The sequence below is a fragment of the Girardinichthys multiradiatus genome, chromosome 5 (genome assembly GCF_021462225.1).
Source record: "Girardinichthys multiradiatus isolate DD_20200921_A chromosome 5, DD_fGirMul_XY1, whole genome shotgun sequence".
Classification (NCBI taxonomy): Eukaryota; Metazoa; Chordata; class Actinopteri; order Cyprinodontiformes; family Goodeidae; genus Girardinichthys; species Girardinichthys multiradiatus.
Window position 1 is genome coordinate 45191842 of NC_061798.1, and position 17394 is coordinate 45209235.

Here is a 17394-nt window from a genome sequence, read left to right on the forward strand (position 1 = left end):
CTCAAAGTAATCTGTCAAATCGGTCAAATGCATGTATTGGTCTATATGACACGTCTGTTTTTTTTTATACGATTTGAAATTACATGATTATCCAAGTGTGTATCAGCTTTCTTTGGCTGTAAGCTTAGAGTTTCAGTGTCAAATCTGTCATAAGATTACCAGCTGCAACACAGAACCACGAGGTCTGGGTTGGTGGCCTCAGCTCAATATCAGATCCAAGAATGACATCCAGTCTAATCAGGATATATTTGGTAGTTTTTAAAGTTTGTTACAAATATGCTCTCATGACTTTGTAGGGTTTCGTCCATTATACGCTGTCTGCATGTGAAGAAAACAACAGATTAAATGCACCAAACAGACCAAAGACTTCAAGTTTTTATTTGTCATCATTAGAAAAACCTCAAAATGTTTATTGCATTTAATAAAATCGAATTATAAATGGATGCTGCTGTGTTGCTTTAAGATTAATTGCTCATGCTGGTAAATATTTAAAATATAACTGTAGTTAATTTAAAATGATCTGCTTAGTTTTTAAACATTTAGTTCCTCTTTCATACCTGACTTTGTTTCTATATTTTTTATCTCATTCCTGTTAGCTCCACTGGTTTTTCTTCTCTTATGCTTGTCTCTGCCTTTTATCCTCTCAAAATTCACCAGCTCTCACCCTCTTATACTTCACTTAAATCAGCTTACACTTATCATGTTATTATAACCCTGACGCATGGCAACATTTTAAAAAGGCTGCTAGCATGATGTAGTGCGTTGTCCATAATGGCCTTGACTGTGTGGCGAGGAGCAGGGCGGCTGCACAGCTTCCTGGCTATTAAGGTTTCCTCCGACTGCATCAAAAACCTAACCTCACAATTGCTGAATAAAAGATAAAGAAATTGTTGCATTATTCTGATTTTTGGGCCGTACCTTCTGAACAAAGACTATAAATTAAACGTGCAGAAAAATCATGAACAATAAAAACAAATCTCTCCATTTTTTTGGGAACAGATCATATTCAGGTATGCAGGTTTGTTTGAAGGAACAATTACAAACCAAAATGCTGTCACAGTGCAAGCTTATTATCCAGAAAACATTCTTTTCCCTTCCTCATTACTGCTGTGAGGCTTATGAAGCACCGGTTTTAGAAAGCTGCCTTTATGAAATGAATATTTGATGAGGTATGCTGGCACCTAATCTGATTTTGGAAAACTGTAACAAGATTTTGGCGTCCCCGCCCCCCCCTCTGCCTCTCTTTTTATAAATGGTTGTATGAAAGAGTGGTCCTAATGGAAAAAGCGAGCCCATTTCCAAACGGAATAATTCCCTCCTTGGTAATCTTAATGCTGCAGAGTTAACATTTGTCAGTTGTCAAGCGCAGCGTAGCAGGGGGGCTGTTAGGGGCTCCAGGGTGGAGCGCTACATTAAATTACAAAACGTTAACTGTGTCACTTCTGAGCCCACCTGAAGTTGTCAGGAAACAAGACATTTTTTTATGCCGAAGGACGCATCGTGCTGCCTACTCAGCACGCGTGTACCCCAGCAGTGTCATTTGTTATGGGAGCTGCACACAGTGGATATGATTCAGGAGAACACCCCTGCACTGTGACCTTGGGAGGAGAGGTGGAGCAGGGAAGAGTGAGCGGTGCTGCCAGAGTTGGCCGGAGCACTGACCTTGTCATGGCCCCTACTTTTTCTCTTGTTTTTGTCTCAGTCAGCCACTTCTCTCCTGCTCTTCTCAGTTTATAAACTGGATCTCCATTCGGGTTTCCTCTGTTGCATTTGGGCCAAAACGTAAAGTTATGGATATAACTTCTGTTCCCTGAAGGAGAGTAACGAACAACACATGAGTATGGGATATCACGCCCTGCATGCCCTGGCTGAAGCCACCTCTAATCACGCCTCCTAGGCAAATGATGTGATGACGACAGGTGACAGGCCCCGCCTGCACTATATACCTGTCCGTCATTGTCGTCATTACTCAGTTTGACAGCGCTATTCACTGAGCCCAGCTGATCAGCGGGGAAGCCATGTGTTGTACTTCGTTACTCTCCTTCAGGGAACAGTAGTTATATGCATAATTTTACGTTCCCTTTCAGTCGATTCACTCAGTACAACACGAGTATGGGACATATATAAACGCCCCGCAGAACAGCCATCAAACCTAGATCATGCACAGCATACTAGTGCAGCACTTCAGACCCAGCAGAAAGAACAAAGTGAGCCACAGAAGGGGTTGTCACATACAAACGATAAAACTTTACAAATGTGTGTGGCGAAGACCAGCTGGCTGCATCACAAATGTCACTCATGGGCACCTCTCTAAATAGGGCCCAGGAGGTCGCTATGCCCCTGGTGGAGTGAGCCCTCACACTACGTGGCATTGGGAGACCCCTGTTGCTGTAAGCTAGAGAAATAGCCTCCACAATCCAGTGAGAGTGTCTTTGTCTGTACAGAGCTTTCCCCCTTGCTGGGTTAGCAATACACACAAACAGTTGATCACATAACCTCACAGTCTGAGTACGGTCAATGTAACTGCGCAGTGCACGTAAAGGGCACAGGAAGTGTAACCTCCTTTGTTCCTCAGATGCAAAAGGAGGTGGACAAAAACTAGAAAGCTCCATAGTCACGGAGCTGTAGTCCGAAGGTATAATCTTAGGAAGATAAGCTGCATTAGGTCGCAAGGTGACCTTGGAACCATCAGGTGAAAAGTGTATGCAGGTAGGATTTACAGACAAAGCATGGAGGTCTCCAACCCGCTTTGCAGTTGTCAGAACAAGACGCAGAGCAAGCTTATATGAAAGGAACTTCACATCTACTGACTCCAAAGGTTCAAATGGAGGGTCACAAAGAGCTTCTAGTACCAACGTGAGATCCCAGGAAGGAAAACTGGGTTTAATCACAGGTCTGAGTCCACTAACCCCCTTTAAGAAGCGTACAGCCAGAGGATGAGCACCTGGTGTGACTCCATTAAAACCAATATGGCAGGCAGAAATGGCAGCCAAGTAGACCTTAATTGTGGAAAATGAAAGACCTTTATCCAGCAGATCCTGCAAAAACATTAAAACTTCAAGCATTGAGCCCTGAAATGGAACAATGTGCTTTTCCTCACACCACTGCTCAAAAGCCCGCCATTTATAAGCGTATAAGCCTCTAGTGGAGGATGCTCTTGCATTCTGGATTGTTGCCACCACATCAGGGGGAGGCCTTTAGCTAATAAGCTGGACCTTTCAGCGGGTAAGCATGCAGCTTCCACAGCTGTGGGTGTGGATGAAATATCTCCCCCCCTGCCAGAGTGAGAAGATCCCGGCAAACGGGGAGTTGCCACGGCTCTGCTGCCAGCAGGCTGATTATCTCGAAATACCATGACTTTGCAGGTCAACGGGGTGCTACCAAAATTAGGGACAGACCCTGTTTGCGCACCCTCTCTAGTACACATAGTATCATTTCCACTGTGGGGAATGCATACAGGAGTACATTGGGACATGGATGGGCTAGGGCATCCACTCCCAGTGGAGCATCGTGATCTGTTATGGAAAAGAACAGAGGAAAGTGGGTGTTGGCTCTGGTGGCAAAAATATCTATTGCTGTTGTCCCAAACAGACACCATATCTGTGCCACCACGGAAGGGTGAAGCCTCCACTCTCTCACCCAAGGTCCTCCTCTGGAGAGCAAATCTTCACCCAGATTCAGTCGTCCCGGGACATGAGTAGCTCTGATAGACAGAAAGCGTATGTTGCACCACTGCAAGAGGGTGTGTGATAGCTTCAGGAGAGGAAGTGAACGAGTCCCTCCCTGTCTGTTTATGTATGAAATCACAGTGGTGTTGTCTGTCCTGACCAGAACATGTTGGTTTAACAGAATCTGGCAGAAATATTGCAGAGCCAGCAGAACCGCTAAGAGCTCCAGGTAGTTTATGTGGAGTTTGGATTGTACTGGTGTCCAAATCCCCCTCACCGCCACGCCATCACACAACGCGCCCCACCCCATCAGGGAGGCTTCCGTGGATACCACCTTGCGAAAGGTTACTCTCCCTATTGGCGAACCTCGGCACAACAGTCCTGGTTCCCACCAAGGGCTGAGAGCCGACATACAGGCAGTGGTTATCGTTAGCTTTCTGCTGCGGTGACGCCATGCACACAACCGGTGAGAGCGGGTCCACCGCTGGAACGGGCGCATCTTCAGTAGACCGAGTGGTACTACTGCAATCATAGATGCCATCATACCCATCAGTTGTAAGATAGTCTGGATCGCAATTTGTGTCCCAAGTGAAACTGAGCGAGGCAGCGGTAAAACGCGGCCACTCTGTGGTCAGAAAGACGTGCCCTGCTTGTAAGGGAGCATATTTCCAGACCGAGAAATGAAAATTGCTGACTTGGGATCAGCGAGCTTTTCTGAGAGTTTACCAAAAATCCTAGGGCCTGAATGTGTGACAGAACCCGAGACAGCTGCACTGTCGCCTGCTCTCTGGAACTGGCTATTTAAGCCCAGTCGTCCAGATAAGTTAAAATGCAGATGCCTGTTTCTCTGAGAGGTGCTAGCGCTGCCTCTACACATTTTGTAAAGGTGCGAGGCGCTAGAGACAGACCAAAGTCAGTACGAGGTACTTGTACACCTTGCCTCGAAAGTGAATCTCAGAAACTGTCTGTGGTCCGGGTGTATCGCTACGTGAAAGTAAGCATCTGTCAGGTCGATCGTGGCGAACCAATCGCCCGGGCTGATAGCACTCAGAAGCTGCTTGAGTGTTAACATTTTGAACTTGTATGTTGGGAGGTATTTGTTCAGAACTCTCAAGTCCAGGATTGGATGAAGCCCTCCCCCTTTTTTCGGAACAACAAAATAACGGCTGTACCAACCTCTGTTCATGTCCGACTCGGGAACCGCACGGATAGCTCCTTTTGCCAACAGTGTATTTATCTCCTCTCTCTGAACCTCTGCTGCTTGGGCCATTACTGCCGTGTTTACCACGCCAACTAACCGGGGTGGTTTCCGGCGAAATTGTAAACGGTCCTCTCCACCCAAAGTTGGAGTGCACATGCGCGCCACATATGGAGACGTGCAGCCAGACGACTGGCCTGCGGCACTGTTGGTGGAACAGTGCTGCCCTCTCCCGACGTGCGAGAGAGGTGCAGCCTCATTTGGCTGTCGCCTGCAGACCTTTGATTTTGACTTTTTTTCATAGAAAAAACTGTCTCTATTGAAACATTTGGAGCATCCATACAAACATTTGGAACACTGCACTGCTCAGAAACACATTCAACGCACCGAACCTGGGGGCTTTTAGTACAAATACATTTGTGGGGAAATTGTGCTTGGGAGACTGTGTGGGTGAAAAGCAGCGACTCTTGGGACTGGGATCCCGAACAACACCAGCAAAGCATCTTTTGGACGGCACCCACCGAAAACTGGCAACCATGTCTCCCTGCTCCCGAAACTCCTGAATCTCGAGTTCCACAGCTAGGAGGACTGTCTCTTCTTCTTCCGGGACGTCGAGTCCCTCTGGAGCCCCGGAGAAGGACCCCTGCTCCAGGCCATCTTTCGGGGAGCTTGGCCGTGGTTCTATGGCTGTGCCGTCTGAGGGCTCAAGCTCACGGGCCGCGTCATCCTCTTCGTCGGGGGTGGCGGTACAGCTGGTTTGCGAGTGCCCGAGCTGGATTTGGGTCTCACATCTCGCCTGGGGATGATACTGCGCAGTGCTTCGGTCTGCTTTTTCCTCAGCTCGCATTTTGCCTGTATTGCGTTGAGAGATTGACCAAACAGCCCTATCTATAAGCTCTATCTCTATCCGGGATGTCAGAGAGCGTCAGCCACAGCTTGAGCCCTGTAGATTTTCTCCAATTGAGCAGCAGAGAACCTACAGTGCTTAGACGGAAGCGATGTTGGACCACCCACACCATGATTTTGGGAGGGGGCCAGATATGCTGCCAAAGACGGTTCCATAGGCGGAATATTCACCTTCCAGGTCCATATACTGTCCATAACCCGGCACCGTGACGTGGGTGGACAGTGGTTTGTTCCATGAAGACGTCAACTCAGAGACAAAGTCTGGGAACATGGGTAGATGGTGCTTGATGGTGGCCGGCTCCGAGGGGAGATAAAATCCCGTGAATTGTGATGGCTTCTCCGCAGGAGGTGGGGAGGGCCATTCCACGTCCAGGGTATCAGCCGCACGGCGACAAAGAGAGAAAAAAGATGTGTTGCCCGTGTCTGCTGGCGCAGCAGCGGCAGCCTGACTCGGCAGAGACTCATCCTCATCATCGGACAGACCGTGAACATCCAAACCGATGTCCAGTACGTCCTCCTCTCCCTGAAGGGGTTCTAGTTGAAGCTGAGACCGAGCACCTGCTTTATCGGCTAACCCATCAACATACTCCATATGGTCTGCCCAGCTGGAAGCGGGGACTTCGACCGAAAAGCCGTCCTCGTCAGAATCGGATGAAACTGGGTTTCCCGCCTCGGAGAGCAGTGGGTTTCGCCGTGAGACAGCAGCCTCTCCCAGCAGCCTCTCCCAGCACCTTCTCGAGGAATTTAACCCCACTCTCCAGGGTCGAGCGACGAAGCTGGCGACAGAACGCACATGCTTCGGGCTCCGCCAACGCTCCGCGAGCGTGAACGATCCCGAGACAGACGGGCCAAGCCTCATGCTGGTCCTTCTCATGAAGCGAGAAGCCGCACCTCTGAGGACAGGGACGAATAGAAGACTTCTGCTTCGCTTGCGTTAGCTTTGTGCTCATCCCGAACCACAAAAGCCAGACCGCAATGCTTGAAATTAGCGCTTCGCGGGCAGACACGCTTACCAGCAGGCAGCAGTGACTAACTCCAATAAAAGCAGTTGAACTAGTTCCAAATAGCCTTTAGAAAGAGACACAGAGATAACCAGCAGCAGCTAGCGTAAGAACTGAGTAATGACGACGATGACGGACAGGTATATAGTGCAGGCGGGGCCTGTCACCTGTCGTCATCACATCCTTTGCCTAGGAGGCGTGATTAGAGGTGGCTTCAGCCAGGGCATGCAGGGCGTGATATCCCATACTCGTGTTGTACTGAGTGAATCGACTGAAACTGAACAACACAGATTTAAAGAGTTATGTATATGTTGTGTGACATAAACTTTATTTAGTATATGACATATAATATCTGTAATGCCATTGTTCTCCCCTCTCTAGTTTGTGCTATAGCAGTGAGAAACTGTCTGGAGTGTCAGCAAGCCCAGTTTAAAGGGGCAGAAGGTTCAACAAGAAGCTACACCGTCATGCCCAGCACTGCAGTTGGAACGGCCAAGTCTGCATCTGCACAGGCAAGTTAGAAACATATTTGTTCTACATTGTTCAAAAAATGTTTTGAATTATCTGATGCACAATCAGATAATTGTGGCTAATTTCTGATCTGTTTTGTTGGAAAGCATTGATCTTCTGATGCTGACTTCATTTAACTTCTCAATAAAAGCTCTTTTTTAACAATGTTGAAGATTTTTTTGTCTAGCCTTGCTTGTACGAGCGGTCATCAGTTGTTCATAACGGGTCTTGCATCTGTACGGTAAAGTTAAGAGGATGGTCCATTATTCTGATCCAAAACGTTTACTTAAATGCATCGTATGAAAGAACACGGTGGTATCTTCTAATATTTTTTTTAATCCATCTGATCATTATTTGGTGAAGTTGGAGTCTTTTTGTTGCCAATGGGTTCGAGCTCCTAATAAGATCGTCAGTCAGTGGAAGGGGTTCACACATTAATATCAGTGCCATTTTTACTTAAAGTGCCGCTAATAAGTTTGATTTACTTCAGATTTTTGAATAATGTCAAATGTAATAATCATCTACTCCTTAAAGAAGGTGTGTATTTAGTTTGAGGATGCAACGCCCTGTCGCTGTGACGACCTTATGTCCCACAATGTGTGTGAGTGTGAAATGAGTTGATGTAAACCAGAGTGTTGCTCATTTAAAATGAAGACGAAATGATTTGGAAGTGACATTTTAAACAATCTTTAGCATCTTAGTGCAGTTTGCATTAAGAACTGTAAACATTGGTCTCTGTCTGTAGACCCCTACCTTCACTCTGGGATTCCCAAAAGATAACAGCTCCAAATGTGACATCCTGTGGCAGATGACTCCTTTTATTGACCAGCACCGGCCAAGGTCTGGCTCACTGCTGAAGCAATGTGTAGAACATCTAGTTTCCTTTGAAAGGACTTCTACTTCTTCTGCTGTTTCTCTGACTTCATTCTTAAACATCTCACTGATACTCATAACAGCTGACTATGAGCTCCACTTCCTACAGTAACAGCTTCCACACTGAAGAAGGTTGGGGTTGTTGTGACCTGGTTGGAGCTTAGGTATGGTGTGTTCAGTGAGAAAAAATAATAATAATAAAGATCAGATTGGTCTGGTCTGTTCAATCTGAAAATGACCCAGTTTTGATTATACATTGTTTCTCAGCTTTTTAAGGTTCTAAATAGAAAGCAACAAATATCCATATGAAATACAGAACTATAAATCTTTACAGTTCTTTTGCTGACGCTGTCCTTACCATTAAACCACAAGCCAGCTTTTTCTTTTGTCCTCCTCACCAGCAGCCACCAAGTGTTATTGCATTAGCTCATGTCTTATTGTATTACTGGACGCTTTGCTATTTGTTACACGAGACAAGGGCCTTTGTCACGGCCCCTTTGATTTGATACAGTGAGTTCCAGTAAAGTCATGTTGCTTTTCCCTGAACTAGGTGCTAGAGCTCATTTATAATGCAGTGGCTCTATAGGAAAGCCATTATATTAAGGACATGATCTCTGGAGGGCTGGCTTCCCCAACTCTACAACACTAAAGGTTCAGGGATGGATACAGTAGACCCTCTGATTACTGTATTTTCTGCGCCTTTTGCTTTTCAGTTGCTGATAAAATATTTTACATGACAATGGTGTCATTTCCATGTATATTACAGAGTCCCATCGATGCAGTGATGGGGGGCATGTCTACCGTGAGAGATCTGGACCGGCTCCTCCAAGACATGGACATTAACCGCCTCAGGGCTGTTGTATTCAGAGATATCGTGAGTGGTACAGCAAAGACGTGTGCATTCTTCACAGTCTCAAAGCTTTTTATAGAGTACATTGTTTAGTGTATTTTGTTTGTTTCAGGAGGACGGTAAGCAGGCTCAGTTTCTGGCACTTGCTGTGGTCTACTTCATCTCAGTCCTCATGGTGTCAAAGTATCGTGACATCTTGGAGCCCCACAATGACAGGAAGCGTCCTCTCCGTTCCCAGTCTTCCAGGAGTACAGGTATACAGACACGTCCAAAACCAAACTGAAATGAATCGCCAATGTTTAAAGAAAGATGGTGAGTCTTTTGAACTCTTTTGTCGCAGAAGTATAATATAAGATTGGAATTTCTATAAAATCTAAATTTTTATTTGAGCAAATTTATTCTGTGAAGACAAAAATACTGCATAAGGAAATTATTATCAGTGCCACTCTTATTGGGACCCCTAACAATTCCTATAAAAACACAAAATAATATTTAATAATTAATCCATGACAGTCCTGCCCCTTCTAGCCACTCTTCAAAATGGAAAAGACAGGAGAGCATGTCATTCAAGTAAGGCAAATTTGTGTTGATCTTAATGAGTCAGCAAATATCTATTAAAAAATGGCTACTCACTTAGTAATGCATGCCAAGTAACCTGGTTACCTTCACAAACATGATGTCTCTTGGACATTATAAGTAAAAGCAGAAAAATTATCCAAAGCATATGGCCAAAATAACAGAACTGGTTCACAAGATGCAAAATCATCTTTCTTCCCTGACCACAGGGATGCAGAATGGGATGTTTTTCCCCCCACTGAATTAAACGCTGATAGATTTTTTTTTTTTTTATGTTTCTTTTCTCATTTTGGCCAGGTCTAAAAATTAAATAAATAAAAGAAACTCTTTTTAGTGGAGCCAATAATTGTGTGGCAGGCTGCAAATTATAAAACTATCAAACCAGACAAAAAAGAAGCATTAAACCGAAGCACCACTGTTCAAATTTTTTTTTTCTCAGTTTTGAACACTTCATGACTAGAGTTGCACCGATTAGGTCTTTTCTGTCCGATACCAATTTTAAGTTTCCTGTAAGGTTGACCTGCCAACTGAGATTTTTTTCTTTGTTATTCTATAAATTATGAAAACAGGAGATAAAAATGCAACATAGTTTTGGATGTAATATGATGAAATGCAAAAATTATTCACAGTTATGCATCAAAGCATTGGTCTCAAACCTGATTTTTACCTAACTTTAAAAAAGTGAATCAAAGAGCTGTTGCTGTTGGTTGCATTTCATCAATAGAAAGAAAATCAGATTTTTAAATATTTAAGCAGGAAAAAATTGTCTGGTTCCCATCTCTGGCTGATTGATTGGTACATCTCTTCCCATTAGCCATTATGGGTCCAAACCGCCACTGAAAGAATTTATTTTTTTTTACTCTGTTTCTCACATTTTGTAACAACTCTCTGTCTTCAGACAGCGGTGCCGTTTCAGCCGGAACAGAAGTGGAAAACAGCTTCGATCTGAGACGCTACGATTCAGGCATTGGCGATGACCACACCTCAGCTGCAGCGAGTGAGGCCGATCTGTCGTCTTCTGGGGTCACGCATGGTCCAGACGCCATCTCAGAAGCCCTGTCCACTCTGTCCTCTGAGGTCAGAGGAGCACCTTCTGGTGACTCAAAGTCCAAGAATGTGAAGGACATCCTCCGCAGCTTGGTGAGCGCGCCGTCCGAAGACATCATGGTAGACCCGAATCTGCTGCCCCTGTCGTTTCTGGGACCTGTGAGTGACCTGGACAGACGATCATCTCTACAGTTTCGCTCATTTGATAGGTGAGGAGTCACGGATAAAATTACTGCTTGCACACTTTTCCACTATCAAACAAACAACTCAGCTTTTCAGCACTGCATCTTTGTGTCTGTGGAATAAATTGGAGAATTGCTGAGAACTGACAGCTTTGACAGTTTCTCAAAACCCATATGGTATAAAGTTTTGTGATCCTCCAGCTTTGCAGTCAACAGTTTCATACCATGTATCCCAACATAGCTGCAGGAGACCTTTGAAAGTCAGACCTTGAAGACATCTCAGCTTGGTATTCTCAAAGGAGGCCTTGGTGAATCTTGAAAAAGCATTCTGAAACCGGGGAATTTTAGCCTTTCACTTTTAACTCCCTCTGTTTTTTGTTTTTTCTGCTATCTGTCAGTGTGTCTCATCTTCCAGAGCAAAATGCTCTACAAAGAACCTGCCCTCAGAAAAGCAGAATTCCTCTCTGTGATGACGAGCCGGGGAGACGGAAGCTGTTTGCTTTCACGTTGCTACTGATATTTAACAACTCTTTTTCACCTCCTCTCTTGTCTCGCCCTGTCTAACATTCGTACAGCGTCTCCACCCTTTTCTTAGAGGAAAACCTGTATAATTTGCATTACCTCTGATGGTGAAGGGGGGAACAGTCAGGAGTTCAAAGACGGTGGGGTACTGAAGTCACAGACGAACCCAGGTGAGAGAGGATGGTTATCGGTCTGGTTTGCATTTGGAGTGTTGATTCTCAGACGTTTTACACATGGCGCAGACCAGGTTCGGGGGGGAAGACAGAGAAAACTGATACGGGAAGACGGGGAGACAAGTGTCAAGTCAAAGTCATCACGTACCAGGGAGAACATTTCTACATTTTTCTCCATCTTGCTCTCAAACAGTAGTTTGCAGGCCTCCGACTGTGGGAATTCCATGGCATCTCCTGCGAACGCATGCCTTTATCTCAGGAATGCTTTGTCAGGTCTCAGGGCGCTCCTCATATCAGGGGGATTAGACTGGCTCCTGTCCGCTGAGCTCACTCAGTGGGAAGAGCGGAGAGCTGGAGAACGTAGTCTAACAGCTCGCTTTGTGTCTACTGGAGTGTCTCCATGCAGAGATGAAAGCTTCCTGTAGGACATGCAGCTTACCTGTCTAAAATATCCATTTCATTACTAAGTAGAGAGAGTTGACAGTTGTGTGTTTTGGAGTGTGGAAAGTCAAAAAAGGTAACTTAATACTAAATAATAGTTAATGGTTTAATTTAAATTCCAGGCTGTGTAAAAACTGTTGATCACACAGAGATTATTACGTCTTTTAGAAATGTATATTATGGACTTCTGTTGATTTTATGGTCTCGTTGGGAGACATTTGAAGTATTGCGGGAATTCAAGGCATGTTTTCACTTTAGAGATGAACTTTTTCCACATTTATTTACATTACAACCTAAAACGTCTGTGTATTTCTTTAGGATTTTATGTGACACACCAACACAAAGTTGAGCCTAATTGTGAAGTAGAAGGAAAATTATATCTGTTATATTTAAAATCTGAAAAGTGTGGCCTGCCTTTTGTATTTAGCTGTCAGTACTTGAGTCAATACTTTAAAGTATCACCTTTCACTGCAATTGTTTTTAGGTACAACTCTTCCAGCTTTGCTCATTCAGAGAAATGTTGCCAATTCTTCTTTGCAAAGTGACTCATGTTGGGTTAGATTGGATTAATAGTACCCGAAGATCAATTTTTCAGATAGATTTAGGAATTAGGACTTTGACAAGGCCATTCTAACACACAAACATGCTTTATTCTTAACCATTCCCTTGCAGCTCTAATTGTATATTGCGTGAATTTTTTGTGCAAGAAGGTAAACCTCTGCAGGTTTTCTTCCTGAACTGCCCTGTATTTACCTCTATCCATCAATTCTGACCAGCTTCCATGTCCTTGCTGAACAAATGCAAACCATAATGCTGCCACCACCATGTTCCACCATGGGGATGGTGTTTTTACGCTGATGTGCATGACTCATTTTCTGCAACACGTAGCATCTAGTGTTGGTCTGTGACCTAAAATATCAGTACAAATGACAGTTTGTGGTTGAAATGTTACAAAACGTGAAAAAGTGTTTAATACTGTTGCAAGGCACTGATGATATGAACAGAATGAATTGTTTACCTAATTTATGAAAGGATCAGATTGAATCATAATGTTTAGAAGCACTTCTACAGGTGGTGAGTGGCTCCAGGTTATTTGGCTAATTCTTTTCCATTTTTGTAAGGTTTATATATTACATCTACATTATAGTTCTAATCCCCATTTGGCCTTTTTGGTTCTCGTGAGTTACGATAAATGTTGGCCCACAATAAAACCGATAGAACTCTGAGTGATCTTCTGCCAGTAGATATTTCCAATGGAGTCACAGAAGGTCATTTCCATCCAGCAGACTATGAGTAGTATGAGTTATAATACTCGTACTCGTCGTCTTCCGCTTATCCGGGACCGGGTTGCGGGGCAGCAGACTCAGCAGAGACGCCCAGACGTCCCTCTCTCCAGACACCTCCTCCAGTTCCTCCAGGGGGGAGCCCAAGGCGTTCCCAGGCCAGCCGAGAGACATAGTCTCTCCAGCGTGTCCTGGGCCTCCTCCCGGTGGGACGTGCCTGGAACACCTCCCGAGGAAGGCGTCCAGGAGGCATCCAGTATAGATGCCCGAGCCACCTCAACTGGCTCCTCTCGATGTGGAGGAGCAGCGGCTCTACTCCGAGCCCCTCCCAGATGGCCGAGCTCCTCACCCTATCTCTAAGGGAGCGCCCGGCCACCCTACGGAGGAAGCTCATTTCAGCTGCTTGTATCCGGGATCTCGTTCTTTCATTCTTGACCCAAAGTTCACGGCCATAGGTGAGGGTAGGAATGTAGACCGACCGGTAAATTGAGAGCTTTGCTTTTCAGCTCAGCTCTTTCTTCACCACAACGGACCGGCACAGTACCCCCATTACTGTGGCAGCCGCACCGATACGTCTGTCGATCTCCTGCTCCATTCTTCCCTCACTCGTGAACAAGACCCCGTGATACTTAAACTCCTCCACTTGAGGCAGGAACTCCCCTCCAACCTGAAGAGGACAAGCCACCGTTTTCCGGTCGAGTACCATGGCCTCGGACTTGGAGGAGCTGATCCTCATCCCAGCCGCTTCACACTCGGCTGCGAACCGCCACCGCGCATGCTGTAGGTCTTGGCTAGAGGGGGCCAGCAGGACCACATCATCCGCAAACCAGACCCCCTCGGGCCCTTGGCTGCGTCTAGAAATCCTGTCCATAAAAGTTATGAACAGGACCGGTGACAAAGGGCAGCCCTGCCGGAGTCCAACATGCACCGGGAGTTATAATTGATTCCTTTAAAGCCTCTGCTGTCAAAGCGGGTACAGAAAGACATACGGTGGAGGGTTTCTATTTGTCTCCATAAACATTTTGAGTAAAGAGGAAATTGACAAAATATCAAAAGCATGAAGTCTTGATGGAACAAAGTAACCAGCATTTAACAAGCTTTTTTTCCTTTTAAATATTTTTAAGAGGGTACACTGTAAGCAAATCTAGCTGATATTTGAGCTATCATAATTTGACGCATCCAAACGGGCCGTACACAAATTCAAAACACTGTCAATTAGTTCCAAAAGTCCACACAGAGGATGTGAAGAGTCTGGCAGTGTTGAAAGCCTTTTATCTGTTGTGGCTCTGAAACAGGTCCTGCACAGATGTAGCGGACACTAATGGCCCTTTCAGCTCCCCTCACTGTCCTCTGCAGGGCTCTCTTATCTGCCATATTGCAGCTGGAAACCCATTCATTCAGCTGCAACAAGCACACTTGTATGTGTAAAGTTTTATTTAGCATAAGAATTTCATCTTTCTTCTTTACCGGCTTGCTAAACCTGTTTTACTCCCCTGTAAAGCCGGGAGGATGAAGTTTGTTGGACTGAGCCGACCTAAACAAAACCATGCAAAGGTTTGGCTGCGGATCTGGCCAAAACTATGGAATAAATTGGCCCAAACTGGGTGCTTAATATGACAAGGATCTAAACACAGCAGCACATCTACAGCTAAGACTGACTTGAAGGGAATGGAGATGTTTCATTGTCCTAGTCAAAATAAAGACCTCAACCTGATTGAAATGCTGTGGTGGGATCCTAACAGCTGTGGATCAATGAATGCCCACAAGCCTCAATAAACCAGTGGAATCTGGGGAGAGAAGTGAGCTGAAATTCCCTCACAGTGATGTAGGAGACCCATAAAATCCTACAGAAGATCAGCTTTAGTTTTTTCACCTAGCTTTTCCATTTTGTGCCTTATTTTTGATAAATAAATATTAATGTGGGATCTGTTGTTTTTTTGTGCACATAGGGTTCAGTTTATATTTCGAAACAGGTCAAGACCAAAAAAATGATTATATCCTGATGATCAAAACCGAGAATAAAAGATGTAATTTCTCTGTAATATTGCTTTACATCATGTTTTCTAATTCATGTTAAAGAACTAATTTATTTACGTCTGAAAGGGAGAAAGCGATAGTTAATTTTTCATTTGGCTGCTTACTTATTAAAGCTATGGTTCATTAAACAGCAAGTTAATTTCTGTCACTACAGTTCATGTCTGTCTTTTGTTTAGGATCCCGATTCTCCCGTTTTTGTCCCATCATCAGAACTCTTAAGTGGCTGGATTTTCATGCAGTCTGGAAAAGTCTGAAATCAGATGCAGGCTTTTCACATTAATACCGTCCGTCCTTTAAAAAACTGACCAAAAATTGACTTTATCACTATTTGTCCAGCTGCCCTCCTCCCAACACTTACCTTTAGCATTTAACGTTTGACACAAAGTGTTATAGCATTTATCATGTAGTAATAATAATTCTATCACTGCTCAGCATCTCCCACTAACCACTAAGTCTTCCGCTGAGACTAGCTGACGTTCTACACCGACATCTCCTGTCAAAACATGGCAACTTTCAGCTTGCCCTGAGAGCCGGATTTATGAGATCGACGGATGAAAAAAGCAGGGATCTACGAGATTAAAAACTACTCCTGGGTCAGAGGGTGAAGTATCCGACCTGATTTATTTGCTAGTGGAGACCTGCTGGATTTCTCCCATGCATTTCTCAGCTATGCCCCTGTTATGACAGCCAGTCTGCAAATATTTGCTGATACTAACCAGAACTAAACAATGTCATTGTACATGTCTGTGATTTAGGCCGGGATGGTTCAGCAGAATACGCGAGTGTTAGACACTAGGATATACATGGTGCAGTTGTTTGCATTCCTGATAACAGACTCGACATGCCTGCGTTAGCTGATGTGAAGATGAGTTGTGCCGTCGGTGTTAATGGATTTACTAACGATGAACAAGTCACATGAGGAAAATCTCTGAGCATTTTCCTCTACAGTTTCCAGCCAAAAGTGAAATTGTGTGCTTAAGATCACTGATGCAATAATAAGCTTTATCTTTTGATTTGACACAACTATAATTATTAATGTTACATAAGAGATGTGATCATTTAAATCAAACGGGTTTTTTTTCCTTACAAGTAACAGCAATCCTATCATGCTACTGTTGGAGATTTGCAGGTTGCACCATAGATGTTAGAAATGACAAATATGAAAGTAAAATTCACTTTCCAGCTTTGTTTGAATAAAAAAATAATGTTTTACTTCAAAATCAAATATCAACAAATTGCATTGTTTAGATAAATGTAATGATAACGAGTACAAATGCAGTCTGTTAAATCTGTTGGTTGCAACTAATGTTTCCTCTTTTCTCTCCAGAAACAGTTTAGTTTTAACATTGCAGACATACAGCCATGCTTCAGTGTTACATGTTCACTGTCGTAGTTTTGGGTTTAGACAGTTGTAGCTTTTTTATTTACTGTAGAGATGAGCTGCTTGGGGATCTCAGACTTCCGTAGCCTTGTGTAAAAAAAAAAAAAAAAAAAATACCATGGTGTCATTATAAGAACAGAAAAACGGAGTCGTTCACTTGCAATGTGAGTGTGTGTTGTTCCCAGCGTACCATGATGTAAGTGCAGTGCATTTGAGTAATAGAAGAAGAAGAAAAGTAAAGTAAGAGCGCAAATCCGAAAACCATAGAGTTTGAAACGTTTTTGTGGGGCTACGTGAAGTAGGGAAGAGGTGCAGGCACACTTGAAGTCCAAAGTAGCAAGAGAAACCCTGATTGTTCTTCGTGCTTTTTTCCTTCTTAATTAGCCCAATACTGGAGCACTAATACTTCCCCCCAAAACAATCCACTCCAACTGCATGACGTTGTTTGGTCCGATCTAAAACAATCTCTTTGTGAAGGCAAACCATGCAAACTGAAAGTCTAAATTTTCTCACTTTTACCGATCCCTGGACCAATCCCTGGACTGTAGCACCAGGACGAATGAGCCCTGAGCTTTTAAAATGGATAACACCTGAATTTGTTTTTCTTGTGAGGTAAAGCAAAGCTTCAACCCTGTTTACCAGCAATGCACAGCAACGCCTGAGGGAGGGGGAGGGTTGATTGGTTCTATACAGCCAGAAAAAACTCCAGTCAGTCTGGCACTTTCTCTGGCATCACGTTAAACAGA

The 17394-nt window shown here is 44.3% G+C and overlaps 1 protein-coding gene across 8 annotated transcripts in view; it reads left to right on the forward strand.

Annotated features, from left to right (window-relative positions):
• lrba (LPS responsive beige-like anchor protein) overlaps window positions 1–17394 on the forward strand; it is a 255966-nt gene that overhangs the window by 59321 nt on the left and 179251 nt on the right. For 7 of the 8 annotated variants that reach the window (XM_047366563.1, XM_047366561.1, XM_047366565.1 and 4 more), the window contains exons 26-29: window positions 7155–7285; window positions 8923–9030; window positions 9119–9260; window positions 10481–10838. In XM_047366563.1, the coding sequence (XP_047222519.1) occupies window positions 7155–7285; window positions 8923–9030; window positions 9119–9260; window positions 10481–10838 (739 nt within the window). The remainder of the gene's footprint in view (window positions 1–7154; window positions 7286–8922; window positions 9031–9118; window positions 9261–10480; window positions 10839–17394) is intronic. The other variant, XM_047366564.1, reaches the window with a different exon arrangement.